The 20641-nt window shown below is 42.0% G+C and overlaps 1 protein-coding gene across 1 annotated transcript in view; it reads left to right on the forward strand.

Moving 5' to 3' along the window:
* The window catches only part of LOC120059766 (usherin-like), a 221759-nt gene that overhangs the window by 81495 nt on the left and 119623 nt on the right, over positions 1 to 20641 (forward strand). Inside the window, exons 6-10 of the mRNA XM_039008819.1 lie at positions 3394 to 3649; positions 7314 to 7642; positions 10228 to 10350; positions 10864 to 11027; positions 11454 to 11663. Coding sequence (XP_038864747.1) covers positions 3394 to 3649; positions 7314 to 7642; positions 10228 to 10350; positions 10864 to 11027; positions 11454 to 11663 — 1082 coding nt within the window. The remainder of the gene's footprint in view (positions 1 to 3393; positions 3650 to 7313; positions 7643 to 10227; positions 10351 to 10863; positions 11028 to 11453; positions 11664 to 20641) is intronic.

Raw genomic sequence — 20641 nt, forward strand, 5'->3', positions numbered from 1 at the left:
CAGAGTGAAACATAATAAAACAGAGTGAAACATAATAAAACAGAGTGAAACATAATAAAACAGAGTGAAACAGAGTGAAACATAATAAAACAGAGTGAAACATAATAAAACAGAGTGAAACATAGTAAAACAGAATAAAACATAGTAAAACAGAATAAAACAGAGTGAAACATAATAAAACAGAGTGAAACATAATAAAACAGAGTGAAACATAATAAAACAGAGTGAAACATAATAAAACAGAGTGAAACATAATAAAACAGAGTGAAACAGAGTGAAACATAATAAAACAGAGTGAAACATAATAAAACAGAGTGAAACATAATAAAACAGAGTGAAACAGAGTGAAACATAATAAAACAGAGTGAAACATAATAAAACAGAGTGAAACATAATAAAACAGAGTGAAACATAATAAAACAGAGTGAAACATAATAAAACAGAGTGAAACATAATAAAACAGAGTGAAACATAATAAAACATAGTGAAACAGAGTGAAACATAATAAAACAGAGTGAAACAGAGTGAAACATAATAAAACAGAGTGAAACATAATAAAACAGAGTGAAACATAATAAAACAGAGTGAAACATAATAAAACAGAGTGAAACATAATAAAACAGAGTGAAACAGAGTGAAACATAGTAAAACAGAGTGAAACATAATAAAACAGAGTGAAACATAATAAAACAGAGTGAAACATAGTAAAACAGAGTGAAACATAATAAAACAGAGTGAAACATAATAAAACAGAGTGAAACATAATAAAACAGAGTGAAACATAATAAAACAGAGTGAAACATAATAAAACAGAGTGAAACAGAGTGAAACATAGTAAAACAGAGTGAAACATAATAAAACAGAGTGAAACATAATAAAACAGAGTGAAACATAGTAAAACAGAGTGAAACATAATAAAACAGAGTGAAACATAATAAAACAGAGTGAAACATAGTAAAACAGAATAAAACATAGTAAAACAGAATAAAACAGAGTGAAACATAATAAAACAGAGTGAAACATAATAAAACAGAGTGAAACATAATAAAACAGAGTGAAACATAATAAAACAGAGTGAAACAGAGTGAAACATAATAAAACAGAGTGAAACATAATAAAACAGAGTGAAACATAATAAAACAGAGTGAAACAGAGTGAAACATAATAAAACAGAGTGAAACATAATAAAACAGAGTGAAACATAATAAAACAGAGTGAAACATAATAAAACAGAGTGAAACATAATAAAACAGAGTGAAACATAATAAAACAGAGTGAAACATAATAAAACATAGTGAAACAGAGTGAAACATAATAAAACAGAGTGAAACAGAGTGAAACATAATAAAACAGAGTGAAACATAATAAAACAGAGTGAAACATAATAAAACAGAGTGAAACATAATAAAACAGAGTGAAACATAATAAAACAGAGTGAAACATAATAAAACAGAGTGAAACATAATAAAACAGAGTGAAACATAATAAAACAGAGTGAAACAGAGTGAAACATAATAAAACAGAGTGAAACATAATAAAACAGAGTGAAACATAATAAAACAGAGTGAAACATAATAAAACAGAGTGAAACATAGTAAAACAGAATAAAACATAGTAAAACAGAATAAAACATAATAAAACAGAGTGAAACATAATAAAACAGAGTGAAACATAATAAAACAGAGTGAAACATAATAAAACAGAGTGAAACATAATAAAACAGAGTGAAACATAATAAAACAGAGTGAAACATAGTAAAACAGAATAAAACATAGTAAAACAGAATAAAACATAATAAAACAGAGTGAAACATAATAAAACAGAGTGAAACATAATAAAACAGAGTGAAACATAATAAAACAGAGTGAAACATAATAAAACAGAGTGAAACATAATAAAACAGAGTGAAACAGAGTGAAACATAATAAAACAGAGTGAAACATAATAAAACAGAGTGAAACATAATAAAACAGAGTGAAACATAATAAAACAGAGTGAAACATAATAAAACAGAGTGAAACATAATAAAACAGAGTGAAACATAGTAAAACAGAATAAAACATAGTAAAACAGAATAAAACATAATAAAACAGAGTGAAACATAATAAAACAGAGTGAAACATAATAAAACAGAGTGAAACATAATAAAACAGAGTGAAACATAATAAAACAGAGTGAAACATAATAAAACAGAGTGAAACATAATAAAACAGAGTGAAACATAGTAAAACAGAATAAAACATAATAAAACAGAGTGAAACATAATAAAACAGAGTGAAACATAATAAAACAGAGTGAAACATAATAAAACAGAGTGAAACATAATAAAACAGAGTGAAACATAATAAAACAGAGTGAAACAGAGTGAAACATAATAAAACAGAGTGAAACATAATAAAACAGAGTGAAACATAATAAAACAGAGTGAAACATAATAAAACAGAGTGAAACATAATAAAACAGAGTGAAACATAATAAAACAGAGTGAAACATAATAAAACAGAGTGAAACATAATAAAACAGAGTGAAACATAATAAAACATAGTGAAACAGAGTGAAACATAATAAAACAGAGTGAAACAGAGTGAAACATAATAAAACAGAGTGAAACATAATAAAACAGAGTGAAACAGAGTGAAACATAATAAAACAGAGTGAAACATAATAAAACAGAGTGAAACATAATAAAACAGAGTGAAACAGAGTGAAACAGAGTGAAACATAATAAAACAGAGTGAAACATAATAAAACAGAGTGAAACAGAGTGAAACATAATAAAACAGAGTGAAACATAGTGAAACATAATAAAACAGAGTGAAACATAATAAAACAGAGTGAAACAGAGTGAAACATAATAAAACAGAGTGAAACATAGTGAAACAGAGTGAAACATAATAAAACAGAGTGAAACATAATAAAACAGAGTGAAACATAATAAAACAGAGTGAAACATAGTAAAACAGAGTGAAACATAGTAAAACAGAGTGAAACATAGTAAAACAGAGTGAAACATAGTAAAACAGAGTGAAACATAATAAAACAGAGTGAAACATAATAAAACAGAGTGAAACATAGTAAAACAGAGTGAAACATAGTAAAACAGAGTGAAACATAATAAAACAGAGTGAAACATAATAAAACAGAGTGAAACATAATAAAACAGAGTGAAACATAATAAAACAGAGTGAAACATAATAAAACAGAGTGAAACAGAGTGAAACATAATAAAACAGAGTGAAACATAGTAAAACAGAGTGCACTATATAGGGAATATTTAAATGAACTACAACCGAAAATGTTATGAATTTCAGTTTCCATCTGTGTTCTCTTCCTGTCTAGATTTGCATATTACATGTTTTATAATAATTCTAATTCCTATCCATGTGTTTGTAGATGGGTGGTGGAGAGGAGTGTGAGAGGCACCCAGCAGGTATCTACAGTGGTCAGACTTCCCCCGTCCCCTCCTCCCCTCTCCTATCTGGACCACTCCTCAGCCCTCAGCCCCTGGACCTCCTACCAGTACCGCCTAGTGGCCAGCACACAGGCTGGATCTAACACTAGTGCCTGGGCTAACATCACCACCAGACCCTCTCGCCCTGCCGGTCTAGTCCCACCACGGGTAGATGTGCTGGGACCGGACTCACTGCAGGTTGGTGGTTGTGTGGAGGTGTGGGTGTTGTGACTTTAGTTTGGGTTTTGGTGCTGTTACTAAGCCAATAACAGACCATGTCTCAGCTAACCAGCCAATAAGATGTATGTACCTCAAGTTGTGGTAGACATTCTTTGAAACACTAGAGTACATAGACCAATGTCATATTGGTATTCATGCTTATATTGTGTTTAGTCATTTTGAACAGTTCCCTCCCTGAGCTCTCTCGCTCTCATATAACGCACACACACACACTTACAAAACGCACACACACACACACACACACACACACTTACAAAACGCACACACACACACTTACAAAACGGACACACACACACACACACTTACAAAATGCACACACACACTTACAAAATGCACACACACACTTACAAAACGGTGTTTCAGACAGTCACTAAACTCAAGGTCCCCTTCAGGAAGTAGGCAGGGTCACGACCCTGTCTGTAGTGAATTCCTTCCTGTCGGCCATATTAACAAGACTCTAGCTGAGTATGAATGAAGACATCTAAATGAACCCATCACGTCCCGCCCACACACACACTCATGCACACATACATTCATATGCACACGCCCCTGCACTAATGCTAACTGTATGAAAATGCTAATTCCTGTCATCATTTCAGACACAACCCTGTCGTCACGATGCTTTAGGGGTCAGAGGTCATTTGTTTCTTAGTGTTTCTTCCTGGTTCAGCACAATTACACGTTTCCTGTTTATGTCTGACTGTGGTAATGCAAAAAAACAATCGTGTTCACTGAGACCCAGGTATAACTCTCTCTCTCGCTCTGTATTAAATTGCAATTTGTTGTCAGGAAGCATGGAATGAATACGTATCAGATACCAGCACAACTGCTCTCTCCATCTACTGATCTCTCTCTCTTTCTCTTTCTCTTTCCTTTCTTTCTCTTTCTTGTTCCCGTCTGCCTCTCTCTTTAAAATCATACTGGAAGCTGAGAATCCAACTATTTTCCATTCATGATTACTATATACATCTCAGACTAAGCTTGCCTTTACCTCAATCCTACCTCCTCTGGTACTTTACTAAGAACAATACAGCTTCTTCCCAGAACATGAGTAATTCCATCCAGGGTGCTATCAGTGTTTTAAGGTGGTATAAACCCTAGCAGTGTGCCTGCTGGTTGAATAGAGGGGTCTCCAGAGAGAGAGAGAGAGGCCTAGCTACCAGGGCCTTGCTGCCTGACAAACACCATTCAGGGGGAATTCATGTCACCAAACAGGCTTTGCAGCTTAGCGGTCCTCTTTGTACCAATACACCCACAGACTCCACACACACACACACACACGCACAGGGGGTCCACACGTACACACACAAACACACACACACACACACACACACACACACACACACACACACACACACACACACACACACACACACACTTCTCTGTCTCTTCCTCTAGTCTTGAGAAAGTGCCAGAAACACAGACTGAAGTGCTGGTGACTTCAAACAAAGACGCTATTTACATAAACTAGTTTGAATAATTCATTTCCCCCAACCCTGACTTCTATTTGTTGTTGTTTTTTCAGACTATTTCATTAATTTGTTAACAGCTGCGTTTACATGGCTAACGAGGTGAGAAGAGTTACACATGTAAGACGCTAAGACTGGTTCTGCTATTTGCATATTTAGCAGTTTATTCAGCAGTTTATTTATTTACCAACAGACTGGTTCAATGGTCTCAGTGTGTTTTGTCTGGTTGTCTTAGCAATCACTGGGGCTTCCTGCAGTCTAGTGTTTGGTGTGTTTATTCACAGCTAGTGGTGATTTGTTACTTCTTTTTCAGCTAAGCTTTGTTTTTTTTGTTTTTTATTCCTGTGTTTTCCTAGTTATTTAGAAATTGAAGGAAAGGGAAGTGAAGGCCATCACGCACACACACACGCCAAACGCACACATGCACATACACACACACACGCCAAACGCACACATGCACATACACACACACACACACACACACACACACACACACACACACACACACACACACACACGCCAAACGCACACATGCACATACACACACACACACGCCAAACGCACACATGCACATACACACACACACACGCCAAACGCACACATGCACACACACACACACACACACACACACACACACATACACACACACACACACACACACACACACACACACACACACACACACACACACACACACACACACACACACGCCAAACGCACACATGGACATATACACACACACACACACACACACACACACACACACACACACACACACACACACACACACACACACACACACACACACACACACACACACACACACGCCAAACACACACACAGACACACACACACACACAGCCCTGAGCCCTTACTTATAGGTGGTGTGTGTGTGTGTGTGTGTTTGTGAATAGCCCTTTCCTGTACCTGTCAGTCCCAGGCCTCTATCTCTCTCCTCTCTGATCTCCACCATCCATAGATTACATCAGGGCATTCAATCTGGAAATGACATCCGTGAGCACCCGCACTCTGGCAAATGAGCTACCTAACGCCACCCCACCCTATGCATGTGTGTGTGTAAATGTCTGTGTATATGTGTGTGTGTGTGTTACGGGTCACACCATTAACTAATTTTCTCACCTATTTACCAAAAATCAGAGCAGTTGAATTCCTCTTCCTAATCACACACTATGTCTCTACAAACTCCGCTTTGAGCTGCACAGCAATTCCACACATTGTTAGCCTTTTTAATTCCCTGAAATGCTGACAAAATCACACGCAGGCAGCACTAGCTAGGCAACATGCTGTAGTTTTTGTATATAACAATTCCATTACTGCGGTTTCATTATTTTAGCATGTTGGCCTGCAAGGATGAAATCTGTTTTAAATATGTTGAAGGGAATCTGCCACTCAGGTCAATGTCAGGGTGTCTCTCTCTCTTTCTGCACGGTGCAGAGCTGTACGCACACACACAAGCATTTCATTCCCATACATACATACACACGTAGGCATGCTCAAGCACACACACATGCGCTGTTTGCACACACGCACACACTGTACAGTACAACCTCACTTCCTGGAACTCATCCATCTAAAAGTGTTCTAAAGCACATAACATTCTGAACTGCCAATCACAGGCCTCCCTCGGCCACTTGCACCTCTGCACTGCACTCTGGGAGAGATGATGTCAGTTGATTGCATAGCCTTCAGTGTTTCCCTGGTAAGAATTGAGAATATCCACATGACTTTGTGCGTGTGTGTTTGTGTGCGTGTCTGTGTGTGTTTGTGTGTGTGTATGTGTTTGTGTGCGTGTGTGTTTGTGTGTGTGTCTGTGTGTGTTTGTGTGCGTGTCTGTGTGTGTGTGTCTGTGTGTGTTTGTGTGTGTGTCTGTGTGTGTTTGTGTGCGTGTCTGTGTGTGTGTGTCTGTGTGTGTTTGTGTGTGTGTCTGTGTGTGTTTGTGTGCGTGTCTGTGTGTGTGTGTCTGTGTGTGTTTGTGTGTGTGTCTGTGTGTGTTTGTGTGTGTGTCTGTGTGTGTTTGTGTGCGTGTCTGTGTGTGTTTGTGTGTGTGTCTGTGTGTGTTTGTGTGTGTGTCTGTGTGTGTTTGTGTGCGTGTCTGTGTGTGTTTGTGTGTGCCTCCCTCCCTCTCTCCTCAGGTCATGTGGTCCCCTCCTGTCATTGCTAACGGAGTGATCGACCGCTATGAGATCCGCCTTCCCGACCCGCGCGTATCCCACGACGACCTGTCCAACCTCACCGTCACGGTAACAGACCTGGTGCCCTACACTGACTACTTGGTCACCGTCCTGGCCTGCTCCTCCGGGGGTGGCCTTATTGGGGGTTGCACAGAGAGCCTGCCCACTGCCGTTACTACACTACCCACAATCCCCCAGGACCTGGCACCACTGGCAGTGGTGGCCATCAGTGAGTCCTTCCTGGCCGTATCCTGGCAACCTCCTGACAGGCCCAACGGACCTAACCTCAGGTAAATGTTGTATTATTACCAGGCCACTTAGTTTAGGGAAACCCAGGGTTCTAGTTGTGAGATAGAGATACACAACACAAATAATATGCAGAAAGGTAAATCTGTGTGTAAATGTGTGTCAGGTTGTAAAGTAGATGATGGTCAGTTAGAGTTCAAGCAGCTGCTGTAGCTGAGCCCCAGTATGCTAAGATCAGACATAGCACTAACATCCAACATCTGCATAGCTTAGCATCCAACTTCTACGTAGCACTAGCATCCAACATCTATATAGCACTAGCATCCAACATCTACATAGCTTAGCATCCAACTTCTACGTAGCACTAGCATCCAACATCTACGTAGCACTAGCATCCAACATCTACACAGCACTAGCATCCAACATCTACGTAGCACTAGCATCCAACATCTACGTAGCACTAGCATCCAGCATCTACGTAGCACTAGCATCCAGCATCTACACAGCATTAGCATCCAACATCTACGGAGCACTAGCATCCAACATCTACGTAGCACTAGTATCCAACATCTACGTAGCACTAGCATCCAACATCTACGTAGCACTAGCATCCAACATCTACGTAGCACTAGTATCCAACATCTACGTAGCACTAGCATCCAGCATCTACACAGCATTAGCATCCAACATCTACGGAGCACTAGCATCCAACATCTACGTAGCACTAGTATCCAACATCTACGTAGCAATAGCATCCAACATCTACGTAGCACTAGCATCCAACATCTACGTAGCACTAGCATCCAGCATCTACGTAGCACTAGCATCCAGCATCTACACAGCATTAGCATCCAACATCTACGGAGCACTAGCATCCAACATCTACGTAGCACTAGCATCCAGCATCTACACAGCACTAGCATCCAACATCTACGTAGCACTAGCATCCAACATCTACGTAGCACTAGCATCCAGCATCTACGTAGCACTAGCATCCAACATCTACGGAGCACTAGCATCCAACATCTACGGAGCACTAGCATCCAACATCTACGTAGCACTAGCATCCAACATCTACGTAGCACTAGTATCCAACATCTACGTAGCACTAGCATCCAACATCTACGTAGCACTAGTATCCAACATCTACATAGCACTAGTATCCAACATCTACACAGCATTAGCATCCAACATCTACGGAGCACTAGCATCCAACATCTACGTAGCACTAGTATCCAACATCTACGTAGCACTAGCATCCAACATCTACGTAGCACTAGCATCCAACATCTACGTAGCACTAGTATCCAACATCTACATAGCACTAGTATCCAACATCTACGTAGCACTAGCATCCAACATCTACGTAGCACTAGTATCCAACATCTACGTAGCACTAGCATCCAGCATCTACACAGCACTAGCATCCAACATCTACGTAGCATTAGCATCCAACATCTACGTAGCACTAGCATCCAACATCTACGTAGCACTAGTATCCAACATCTACACAGCACTAGCATCCAACATCTACGTAGCACTAGCATCCAACATCTACGTAGCACTAGTATCCAACATCTACACAGCATTAGCATCCAACATCTACGTAGCACTAGCATCCAACATCCATATCAGTATTACTCTGAATAGTCTCACACACTCTTCACTGAACCAGACAGAGACTTGCGTTAACATGAGTGTTAATTATCTAGCTCGTTATCTGTGTGTGTGAGTATTTACCACTTTAGTTCCTACTCTGTTCTCGTCACGATTAGGAGCTAAATAACAGTCTGTTTTCATGGTAAACCATTACAATTCATGAGTACTTTCCCCTCCACAGCTCAGATCAGTGTGTTTGTTTAAGTTGGTTTATGAAAGCTGGAATTAAGGCCTGCCCTTCTGATTGCAGCTCACATTAACATCACTGTGAGAGTGAATAACACTAACACCACAGGAATTAGAGAATAGAGAGGGAGAGAGAGAGACTGCAGAAGAAAGAAAGAGTGATAGAGGGATAGAGTTACAGAGAAAGAGACAGAGAGGGGTGGAAAGAGAGAGACAGAGAGAGAAAGAGAATAGAGGGATAGAGTTACAGAGAAAGAGACAGAGGGGTGGAAAGAGAGAGACAGAGAGAGAAATAGAATAGAGGGATAGAGTTACAGAGAAAGAGACAGAGAGGGGTGGAAAGAGAGACAGAGAGAGAAAAAGAATAGAGGGATAGAGTTACAGAGAAAGAGACAGAGAGGGGTGGAAAGAGAGAGACAGAGAGAGAAAGAGAATAGAGGGATAGAGTTACAGAGAAAGAGACAGAGGGGTGGAAAGAGAGAGACAGAGAGAGAAATAGAATAGAGGGATAGAGTTACAGAGAAAGAGACAGAGAGGGGTGGAAAGAGAGACAGAGAGAGAAAAAGAATAGAGGGATAGAGTTACAGAGAAAGAGACAGAGAGGGGTGGAAAGAGAGAGACAGAGAGAGAAAAAGAATAGAGGGATAGAGTTACAGAGAAAGAGACAGAGAGGGGTGGAAAGAGAGAGACAGAGAGAGAAAGAGAATAGAGGGATAGAGGGAAATAGACTGTGTTTGTGTGTGTATGTGTGTGTGATTATCCGTGTGTTTGGTGTGGTCCTCAGATACGAGCTGCTCAGACGTAAAAGCCGCCAGCCGCTGGCCACGCAGCCCCCGGCAGATCTCCATCGCTGGTTCAATGTTTACGCCGGAGACAAATTGTTTCACCAAGATAAAGGCCTTAGCAGGTGAGATTACCAAAATTAGCTTTAGAGCAAACCGCCGCCACTGTGTACAGAGCTGTTTCGCGCTCCGATGCCATCTTTTAATGCCGCTCAAAGATACATTAAGCAAATATTCAAATAATTTAATTATTTCGTGCTAATCTCTGGCTGGCACTCGGCAGCAGCTGATTTTGTCCCTGTGCTTGCTAAAAGGCTTCTCTCTCCACTACTGACGTTTACTCTAGCTTCAAGTTAGACACTTTTAGATACATAAGCAGTTTAAGCAGTTTTCTGGACTTTCACTGCTGTGCTGGCCTAGATTGTTCATAGTGGAAATATAATCGATTGCCGTTGAAATTCGTGTTAGCCCTTGTTGCTAGTTATTGTTTTGTATTAGCCTAGATATTGCACCACTTTTGAAACAGGATGTATTTTGGTACAGTATGTGTGTGTGACTGCATGTGTGCGTGTCTTTGTATGTGCCTGAATGCAAGTGTGTGTTGTCTAACCTTTGCTTGGTTCATTTTGACGATGTAGGTTCACATGGTACCAGTACCAGTTACTGGTCTATAATGACGTGGGCTACTCTACAGGACAGCTGGCTACGGGTGTTACCCTGGCAGGAGTACCCCTCCACCCGCCCTCTCTGTCTGTCCAGACCATCGACCATACATCCATACACATCAGCTGGACAGAACCCTGTAAGAAGCTATATTTTAGTGCCATATATAATACTGCCATGACAGTCTGAACTAGAACTGTTATTCACATAAACAGGACCTTATTCAGTAGGGTAGGACGAGACTACTATGCTGTTCTAGGAACCTTATTCAGTAGGGTAGGACGAGACTACTATGCTGTTCTAGGAACCTTTTCCATATTGTCATGTTACATTTTATATTTTAGTAATTTAGCAGACGCTCTTATCCAGAGCGATTTACAGGAGCAATTAGGATTAAGTGCCTTACTCAATTGCACATCTACATATTTATCACCTAGTCGGCTCAGGGATTCGTACCAGCAACCTTACGGTTACTGGCCCAACGCTCTTAAATGCTAGGCTACCAGACGCCAAATGTTGATTATGACAATGAGTTTTCCGTCAACTGTCTCTCTCCACCCCTCAGCTCTACAGGATCTCCAGGGTGAGGTGGAACTCTACACCCTCAGGGTCGAATCCTCTCACCTCAGACAAACTCTGACCTTCCTTCCTGGGGTCGATTCCACGGTGATAGGTGACCTGCAGCCCAACACGCGCTACAGGGTTTCCCTGCAGGTGTCCAATGGGGCTTACAACACTTCTAATACCGAGGTCAACTGTACTACTGAAGATGGAGGTGAGAAGAGTGTGTGTGCGTGCTGTGGATGGGTGGTGTTGTGAAATGTGTTGGAGTGTATTGTGAAATAGCAGGTCCCAGATCAATAGAAGGTCCCAGTGATTCTAATACCACACCAACCCTATTAGCTCTGACCAGCACCCCCCCCAAACTCACCTAGAGCAGGGTTTCCCAAACTCACCTAGAGCAGGGTTTGCCAAACTCACCTAGAGCAGGGTTTCCCAAACTCACCTAGGGCAGGGTTTCCCAAACTCACCTAGAGCAGGGTTTCCCAAACTCACCTAGAGCAGGGTTTCCCAAACTCACCTAGAGCAGGGTTTCCCAAACTCACCTAGAGCAGGGTTTCCCAAACTCACCTAGAACAGGGTTTCCCAAACTCACCAAGAGCAGGGTTTCCCAAACTCACCTAGAACAGGGTTTCCCAAACTCACCAAGAGCAGGGTTTCCCAAACTCATCAAGAGCAGGGTTTCCCAAACTCACCAAGAGCAGGGTGGGGTGGGAGGAGGCAGGGTGCTGGTCAGTGCTAATAGAGTTGGTGGGGTATTAGAATCAATCCTCCAGCCCCTAACCTGCAGAGATGGAGTCAACACCGGAGCCATGGAAACCGAGACCAAGACCAGGCCCCTGGAATCCTACATCCAGACCAATACCAAGACTAGAACCCTTGAGAATCCCATCTAGACCAAGACTCCACCCCTTAGGAACCACATCTAGACCAAGACTAGAACTCTTGAGAACCACATCTAGACCAAGATTCCACCCCTTAGGAACCACATCTAGACCAAGACTCCACCCCTTAGGGACCACATCTAGTTCAAGACTAGAAACCTCAAGAACCACATCCATGCCAATAACATATCCTTTAGTTACCATATCCAGAACCAGACCAGAACTCTCAAAACCCCCTTCTTGGCCAAGGCTCAACCCAGAAGGAACCATATCTACACCAAGACCCAGTTTATCACCAACTACATCTACACCAAGACCCAACCCCTCTAGAACCACAACAACACAACACGACTTAACCCCTCTAGAACCACAACACCACCACCAAGACCTAACCCCTCTAGAACCACAACACCACCACCAAGACCTAACCCCTATAGAACCACAACAACAATACCACAACTTAACCCCTCTAGAACCACAACACCACCACCAAGACCTAACCCCTCTAGAACCACAACAACAACACCACAAATTAACCCCTCTAGAACCATAACAACACCACCATGACTTAACCCCTCTAGAACCACAACAACACCACCATGACAAAAACCCTCTAGAACCACAACAACACCACCATGACAAAAACCCTCTAGAACCATAACAACACCACCATGACTTAACCCCTCTAGAACCACAACAACACCACCATGACTTAACCCATCTAGAACCACAACAACACCACCACAACTTAACCCCTATAGAACCACACCCAGACCAAGACCTAACCCCTCTAGAACCACAACAACACCACCACCACGAATTAACCCCTCTAGAACCACACCCAGACCAAGACCTAACCCCTCTAGAACCACACCACCACCACGACTTAACCCATATAGAACCACACCCTGACCAAGACCTAACCTCTCTAGAACCACAACACCACCACCACGACTTAACCCATCTAGAACCACACCCAGACCAAGACCTAACCCCTCTAGAACCACAACAACACCACCACCACAACTTAACCCCTCTAGAACCACACCCAGACCAAGAACTAACCCCTCTAAAACCACACCCAGACCAAGACCTAACTCCTCTAGAACCACAACAACACCACCACCACAACTTAATCCCTCTAGAACCACACCCAGCCCAAGAACTAACCCCTCTAGAACCACACCCCCACCACAACTTAACCCTTCTAGAACCACACCCAGACCAAGACCTAAACCCTCTAGAACCACAACAACACCACCACCACGACTTAACCCCTCTAGAACCACACCCAGACCAAGACCTAACCCATCTAGAACCACAACAACACCCCCACAACAACTTAACTTCTCTAGAACCACACCCAGACCAAGACCTAACCCCTCTAGAACCACAACACCACACCATGACTTAACCCCTCTGGAACCACAACAACACCACCATCACCACAACGTAACCCCTCTAGAACCACACCCAGACCAATACCTAACCCCTCTAGAACCACAACAACACCACCACCACGACTTAACCCCTCTAGAACCACACCCAGACCAAGACCTAACCCCTCTAGAACCACACCCAGAGCAAGACCTGACCCCTCTAGAACCACACCCACACCCAGACCAAGACCTAACCCCTCTAGAACCACACCCAGACCAAGACCTAACCCCTCTAGAACCACACCCAGAGCAAGACCTAACCCCTCTAGAACCACACCCAGAGCAAGACATAACCCCTATAGAGCCACACCCAGAGCAAGACATAACCCCTATAGAACCACACCCAGACCAAGACCTAACCCCTCTAGAACCACACCCAGACCAAGACTAACTCCTCTAGAACCACACCCAGAGCAAGACTTAACCCCTCTAGAACCACACCCAGAGCAAGACCTAACCCCTCTAGAACCACACCCAGACCAAGACCTAACCCCTCTAGAACCACACCCAGAGCAAGACCTAACCCCTCTAGAACCACACCCAGAGCAAGACATAACCCCTATAGAGCCACACCCAGAGCAAGACATAACCCCTATAGAACCACACCCAGACCAAGACCTAACCCCTCTAGAACCACACCCAGACCAAGACCTAACCCCTCTAGAACCACACCCAGACCAAGACTAACTCCTCTAGAACCACACCCAGAGCAAGACTTAACCCCTCTAGAACCACACCCAGAGCAAGACCTAACCCCTCTAGAACCACACTCAGAGCCAGACCTAACCCCTCTAGAACCACACCCAGAGCAAGACCTAACCCCTCTAGAACCACACGTAGACCAAGACCATGACACGACCAAGACTATTGGAAGGTTCTCTATTCAACAATTTCACCTGCAAATAGACCTTAATATCTATGTTGTACTTGTAGTAGTAAATAAATAGAATTCTATACATTCTGAAAAATGCATAGAAAACCTTTAAATTAAAAAAACTAAACAAACAAGCCCCACACCAGGACCCAACCTCTTGCGATCAAAAGTTTGGTGTCAATATGCATGTGTGTGTGTTTTGTGTGTGTGTGTGAGCGTATGTAGTGTGTGTGTGTGTGTGGATAGTGTAGTACGTGTGAGTGTGTGTGGAGTCCAGTGAGTGTGCATAGAGCCAGTCTGAAAAAAAGGGGGTCAATGTAAATAGTCAGGGTAGCCTTTTAATGAACTGTTCAGCATTCTTATGGCTTGGGGGTAGAAGTTGTTCAGGAGCATTTTGTTCCCACACTTGGCACTCCGGTAGAGCTTGCCGTTCGGTAGCTTAGAGAACAATCTATGAGTTTGGGTGGCTGCAGTCTTTGACAATTTTTAGGGTCTTCCGCTGACAAGTTTTTGAGGATCTGAGGGCCCATGCCAAATATTTTCAGCCTCCTGAAGGTGAAGAGGGGTTGTCGTGCCCTCGTCATGACTGTGTTGGTGTGTTTGGACCATGATAGGTCCTTAGTGTTGTTGACACTAAGGAACTTAAAACTCTCAACACGCTCCACTACAGCCCAGTCGATGTGAATGGGGGCGTTCTCGACACTCCATTTCCTGTAGTCCACGATCAATCTTGCTGACGTTGTTGTCCTGGCGCTACACTGGTCTCTGACTTCCTCCCTATAGCCTGTGTCACCGTCGTCGGTGATCAGGCCTACCACCATCATGTCGTCAGCTATCTTGATGATGGGGGGGGGTAGATCAGCTTTAATATTGCAGATAGATTGTGACTATCTGAATCATTTCCAATCCCCCATATATGTTGGGGTAAATATAATATATTTATTTCACTAAGCAAGTCAGTTAAGAACAAATTGTTGTTTACAATGACGGCCTACCCCGGCCAAACCCTCCCCTAACGTTGGGCCAATTGTGTGCCGCCCTATGGGATTCCCAATCGCGGCCGGTTGTGATACAACCCGGGATCGAACCAGGATCTCTAGTGACGCCTCTAGCACTGAGATGCAGTGCCTTAGACTGCTGCGCCACTCAGGAGGCCCATTTATTTATTCTATATTATTTCCCCTTAACCCTACCATCCCTCCCTTAATTGGCCTTGTTGGCCCTTAACATCTTTGGGCTGCAAGCCCGAAGCCGGGCACAATATGACAACAGCCACTTCAAGTGCAGGGCGCGAAATTCAAAATATATTTTTTAGAAATATTTAACTTTCACACATTAACAAGTCCAATACAGCAAATGAAAGATACACATCTTGTGAATCCAGTCAACATGTCCGATTTTTTTTTCACCACCAAATACAAAAAAGGACAGACATTTTTCACAGCACAGGTAGCATGCACAAAGCCAACCTAACTAACCAAGAACCAACCAAACTAACCAAGAAACAACTTCATCAGATGACAGTCTTATAACATGTTATACAATAAATCTATGTTTTGTTCGAAAAATGTGCATATTTGAGGTATAAATCAGTTTTACATTGCAGCTACCATCACAGCTACCGTCACAAATAGGACCGAAGCAGCCAGAGTAATTACAGACACCAACGTCAAATACCTAAATACTCATCATAAAACATTTCGAAACCATCGAAAAATCGATGGTGTATAGCAAATTAAAGACAAACATCTTGTGAATCCAGCCAATATTTCCGATTTTTTAAGTGTTTTACAGCGAAAACACAATATAGCATTATATTAGCTTACTACAATAGCCTACCACACTACCGCATTCATTCATCAAGGCACGTTAGCGATAGCAATAGGCACGTTAGCGATAGCGAATAAACCAGCAAAAGATATATAATTTTTGACTAACCTTGATAAGCTTCATCAGATGACAGTCCTATAACATCAGGTTATACATACACTTATGTTTTGTTCGAAAATGTGCATATTTAGAGCTGAAATCAGTGGTTATACATTGTGCTAACGTAGCATCTTTTTCCCAGAATGTGCGGATATTTTTATGGCACTCAACTATTCTGACCAAATAACTATACATAAACGTTACTAAAAAATACATGTTGTATAGGAAATGATAGATACACTAGTTCTTAATGCAATCGCCGTGTTAGAATTCTAAAAATAACTTCATTACGACATCCAGCTTAGGTATAGCGAGAGAGTACCCAAAATCTGGGCGCAAACGACTATTTCACATGTTCGACAGATATATGAAATAGCATCATAAAATGGGTCCTACTTTTGATGATCTTTCATCAGAATGCTGTACAAGGGGTCCTTTGTCAGGAACAATCGTTGTTTGGATTTAGAATGTCCTCTTCTCCAGTCAATTAGCACGGAAAGCTAGCAAAGTGGCGCGAAGCTCTCCTTCCTGAACAAAGGCACACAACGCAACACGCCTAACGTCCCGAAAAAATTTCAATAATCTAATAAAACTATATTGAAAAAACATACTTTACGATGATATTGTCACATGTATCAAATAAAATCAAAGCCGGAGATATTAGTCGTCTATAACGACAGCTTATCAGAAGGCAAAACCAGGTCCCTTCACGCGCTCTCCAGAAAACAGGAAACTGGTGATACGTCATGCCGAGAGCTTTTATTCGACCCCAGATCAAGTTATACACTCCATTTCTTCTCTCACTGCCTGTCGACATCTAGTGGAAGACGTATGAAGTGCATGTATTCTAATAAATATCAAGGACATTTATAGGCAGGCCCTAGAACAGAGCATCGATTTCAGATTTTCCACTTCCTGCCAGGAAGTTTGCTGCAAAATGAGTTCTGTTTTACTCACAGATATAATTCAAACGGTTTTAGAAACTAGAGAGTGTTTTCTATCCAATAGTAATAATGATATGCATATTGTACGAGCAAGAATTGAGTACGAGGCCGTTTGAAATGGGCACCTTTTATCCGGCTACTCAATACTGCCCCTGCAGCCCAAACAGTAACCTGTTGAAAGGTCTTACTCATATCAGCTACGGAGAGCGTCATCACGCAGTCGTCCAAAACAGCTTTCCTCAAATCAAGCATAGAAGGTATTTAGCTCGTCTGGTAGGCTTGCGTCACTGGACAGCTCGCGGCTGGGTTTGTAATCCGTTTGCAAGCCCTGCCATATCCGACGAGCATCAGAGTCGGTGTAGCAGGTTTCCATCCTTTATTGACGCTTTGCCTGTTTAATGGTTCGTCTGAGGGCGTAGCAGGATTTCTTATAAGCGTCCGGATTAGTGTCCCGCTCCTTGAAAGCAGCAGCTCTAGCCTTTAGCTCAGTGTGGATGTTGCCTATAATCCAGGATTCTGGTTGGGATATGTACGCACGGTCACTGTGGGGGCGATGTCGTCAATGCACTTATTAATGAAGCCAGTGACTGATGTGATACATTTCTCAATGCCATCGGATGAATCCCGGAACATATTCCAGTCTGTGCTAGCGAAACAGTCCTGTAGCTTAGCATTCGCTTCACCTGACCACTTCCGTATTGAGCGTGTACTTCCTGTTTGAGTTTTTGCTTGTGAACATGAATCAGGAGGATATAGTTATGGTCAGATTTGCCAAACGGAGGGCGACGGAGAGCTTTGTATGCTTCTCTGTGTGTGGAGTAAAGGTGATGTAAAGTTTTTTTTGCCTCTAGTTGCGCAGGTGGCATTAGCAAACATGGCAGTTTTCCTGCATTAAAATCCCTGGCCTCTAGAAGTGCTGTCTCTGGGTGAGCATGTTCTTGTTTGCTTATGGCCCTATACAGGTCGTTGAGTGCAGTCTTAGTGTCAGCATCGGTTTGTGGTGGTAAATAGACAGCGACGAAAAATGTTGATGAAAGGACTTTACAGTTCTTCAGATCACATTGGTAGTCTCGAACGGAGCTCGTCCAGTTTATTCGCCAATAGAACGTGCAAGAGGAGGTTTATCCACTCTCCAACGTAGTCTCATCTGTTATCCCGCACGCCGGCTTTTATAGCACCGCCTCCTCCAAGTGTCGGGGATTTGGGCCTGGCTCGGAATAATCAATATGTCCTTTGCCCCCGACTCATTGATGTAGTAGTCCTCATCTAAATCAAGGTTAGTGATAGCTATTCTGATGTCCAGAAGCTCTTTTCGGTCATAGGAAATGATGGCGGAAACATCATGTACAAAGATAGTTACGATACACTATCGGAGCTCCCGTTATTTAGAACGGAACGGAACTTTATTTCACAGCGCATTAATTTTTGTGACAGGAAAATGTTGCCCTAAATGTAGAAAAAGAAGACCCAGACAAAGGCCAACCATCTTAAAACATCATCTTCCTAAACATGAACCATTGCATGCCCATCTGGCTTCCATTTAAAACGCCAGATCCCTTCACACTACAAAGACTACAGTGTTCTTTAATACCATTAGCGTAGACCCAGACCACGACCATGGTCTCCAGTGTCTCAAGATCAAGACTCCATCTCTGTAGGTACTGTGGGTTTTCTCTTATCTTTCTCTCTTTCAGTTTTTCAATTTAAATTTAAGGGGCTTTATTGGCATGGCTAAAGCAATGAAATAGATAATAAACAAAAGTGAAATAAACAATAAAAAATGAACAGTAAACATTACACTCACAGAAGTTCCAAAAGAATAATGACATTTCAAATGTCATATTATGTCTATATACAGTGTTGTAACTATGTCTTTCTCTCCTCTCAATTTCAATTCAATTTCGATTTAATTAAATTTAAGGGCTTTATTGGCATGGGAAAAATATGTTTACATTGCCAAGGAAGTGAATTAGATAATAAACAAAAGTGCAATAAACAATAAAAATGAACAGTAAACATTACACTCACAGAAGTTCCAAAAGAATAAAGACATTTCAAATGTCATATTATGTCTATATAAAGTGTTGTCTCTCTCTCTCTCTCCCCCTCCCTCCCTCTGTCTCTCTCTCCACCTAATCAGATCAGCATAGTAAAAAGTGCATTAAAAACATTAGAAAGTTGTTAGCTGCTAAAGGCGAGCCACGCGTCATTTAGCTTAGAAACTCCAGTGGTCCTTCCATTACATTATTCTACTACCGTAAGGCCATAGATCTGTAACCACTGTTATACACACACACACACACAGTCACACACAAATGCATACACACAGATAATTAAAAAGCCAGGTGCACATTTTGAGTGTGTGTGTTTTTATGTGTATGTGTGTCTGCGTGCCTCCATTCATGTGTTTGTCTGTGTGGTGTTGAGTGTGGTGTTAAGTCTAGCGTTGATAATGCTATCGTGGAAGTGAAATGTAGTGCACTGGGTTGGGTTTGGGTAAGTGTGTTAGGAGGGAATGAATTGGGTAAGTGTGTTATGAGGGAATGAATTGGGTCAGGGTGTTAGGAGGGAATTAAAAGTGTGTTCCCACTAAGAAGAATAGTTTGGAGATGTTAGTCATTTTGTCTCAATCTATCTGGGCCGCTGCTCTGTGGGCTGGGCTGTGTGATATCATAATGATCATTGGATAAACGTTACACGGGGAAAGTGGCAATATTTTCACTGTGAATCGTCAGTCAGTTAGATAGACACAGGGTTTAATTGTGTATGCGCTGGCGTAGGAATAGTTACTCTCTTCAGTGTGTGTAACAGCAGGACTGGGTTTCAGAGAGACTAGCCCAGTTAACCCCCTGGCCCTGCCTTGTGCCTCTCTTTGTCCTCGCAATCTACAGGAGGGATTCAATTTCCCACTACAGCCTCCTAGGACACACACACTTTTTTTCTCTCTCTCTCTCTCTCTCTCTCTCTCTCTCTCTCTCTCTCTCTCTCTCTCTCACACACACGCACACACACGTATACATGTACACACACACACATACACACACATACACACACATACATACATGTCTTACAAAGATAATTCGTAAAAATCCAAATAACTTCACAGATCTTCATTGTAAAGG

This window comes from Salvelinus namaycush, chromosome 15 (genome assembly GCF_016432855.1).
Source record: "Salvelinus namaycush isolate Seneca chromosome 15, SaNama_1.0, whole genome shotgun sequence".
NCBI lineage: Eukaryota > Metazoa > Chordata > Actinopteri > Salmoniformes > Salmonidae > Salvelinus > Salvelinus namaycush.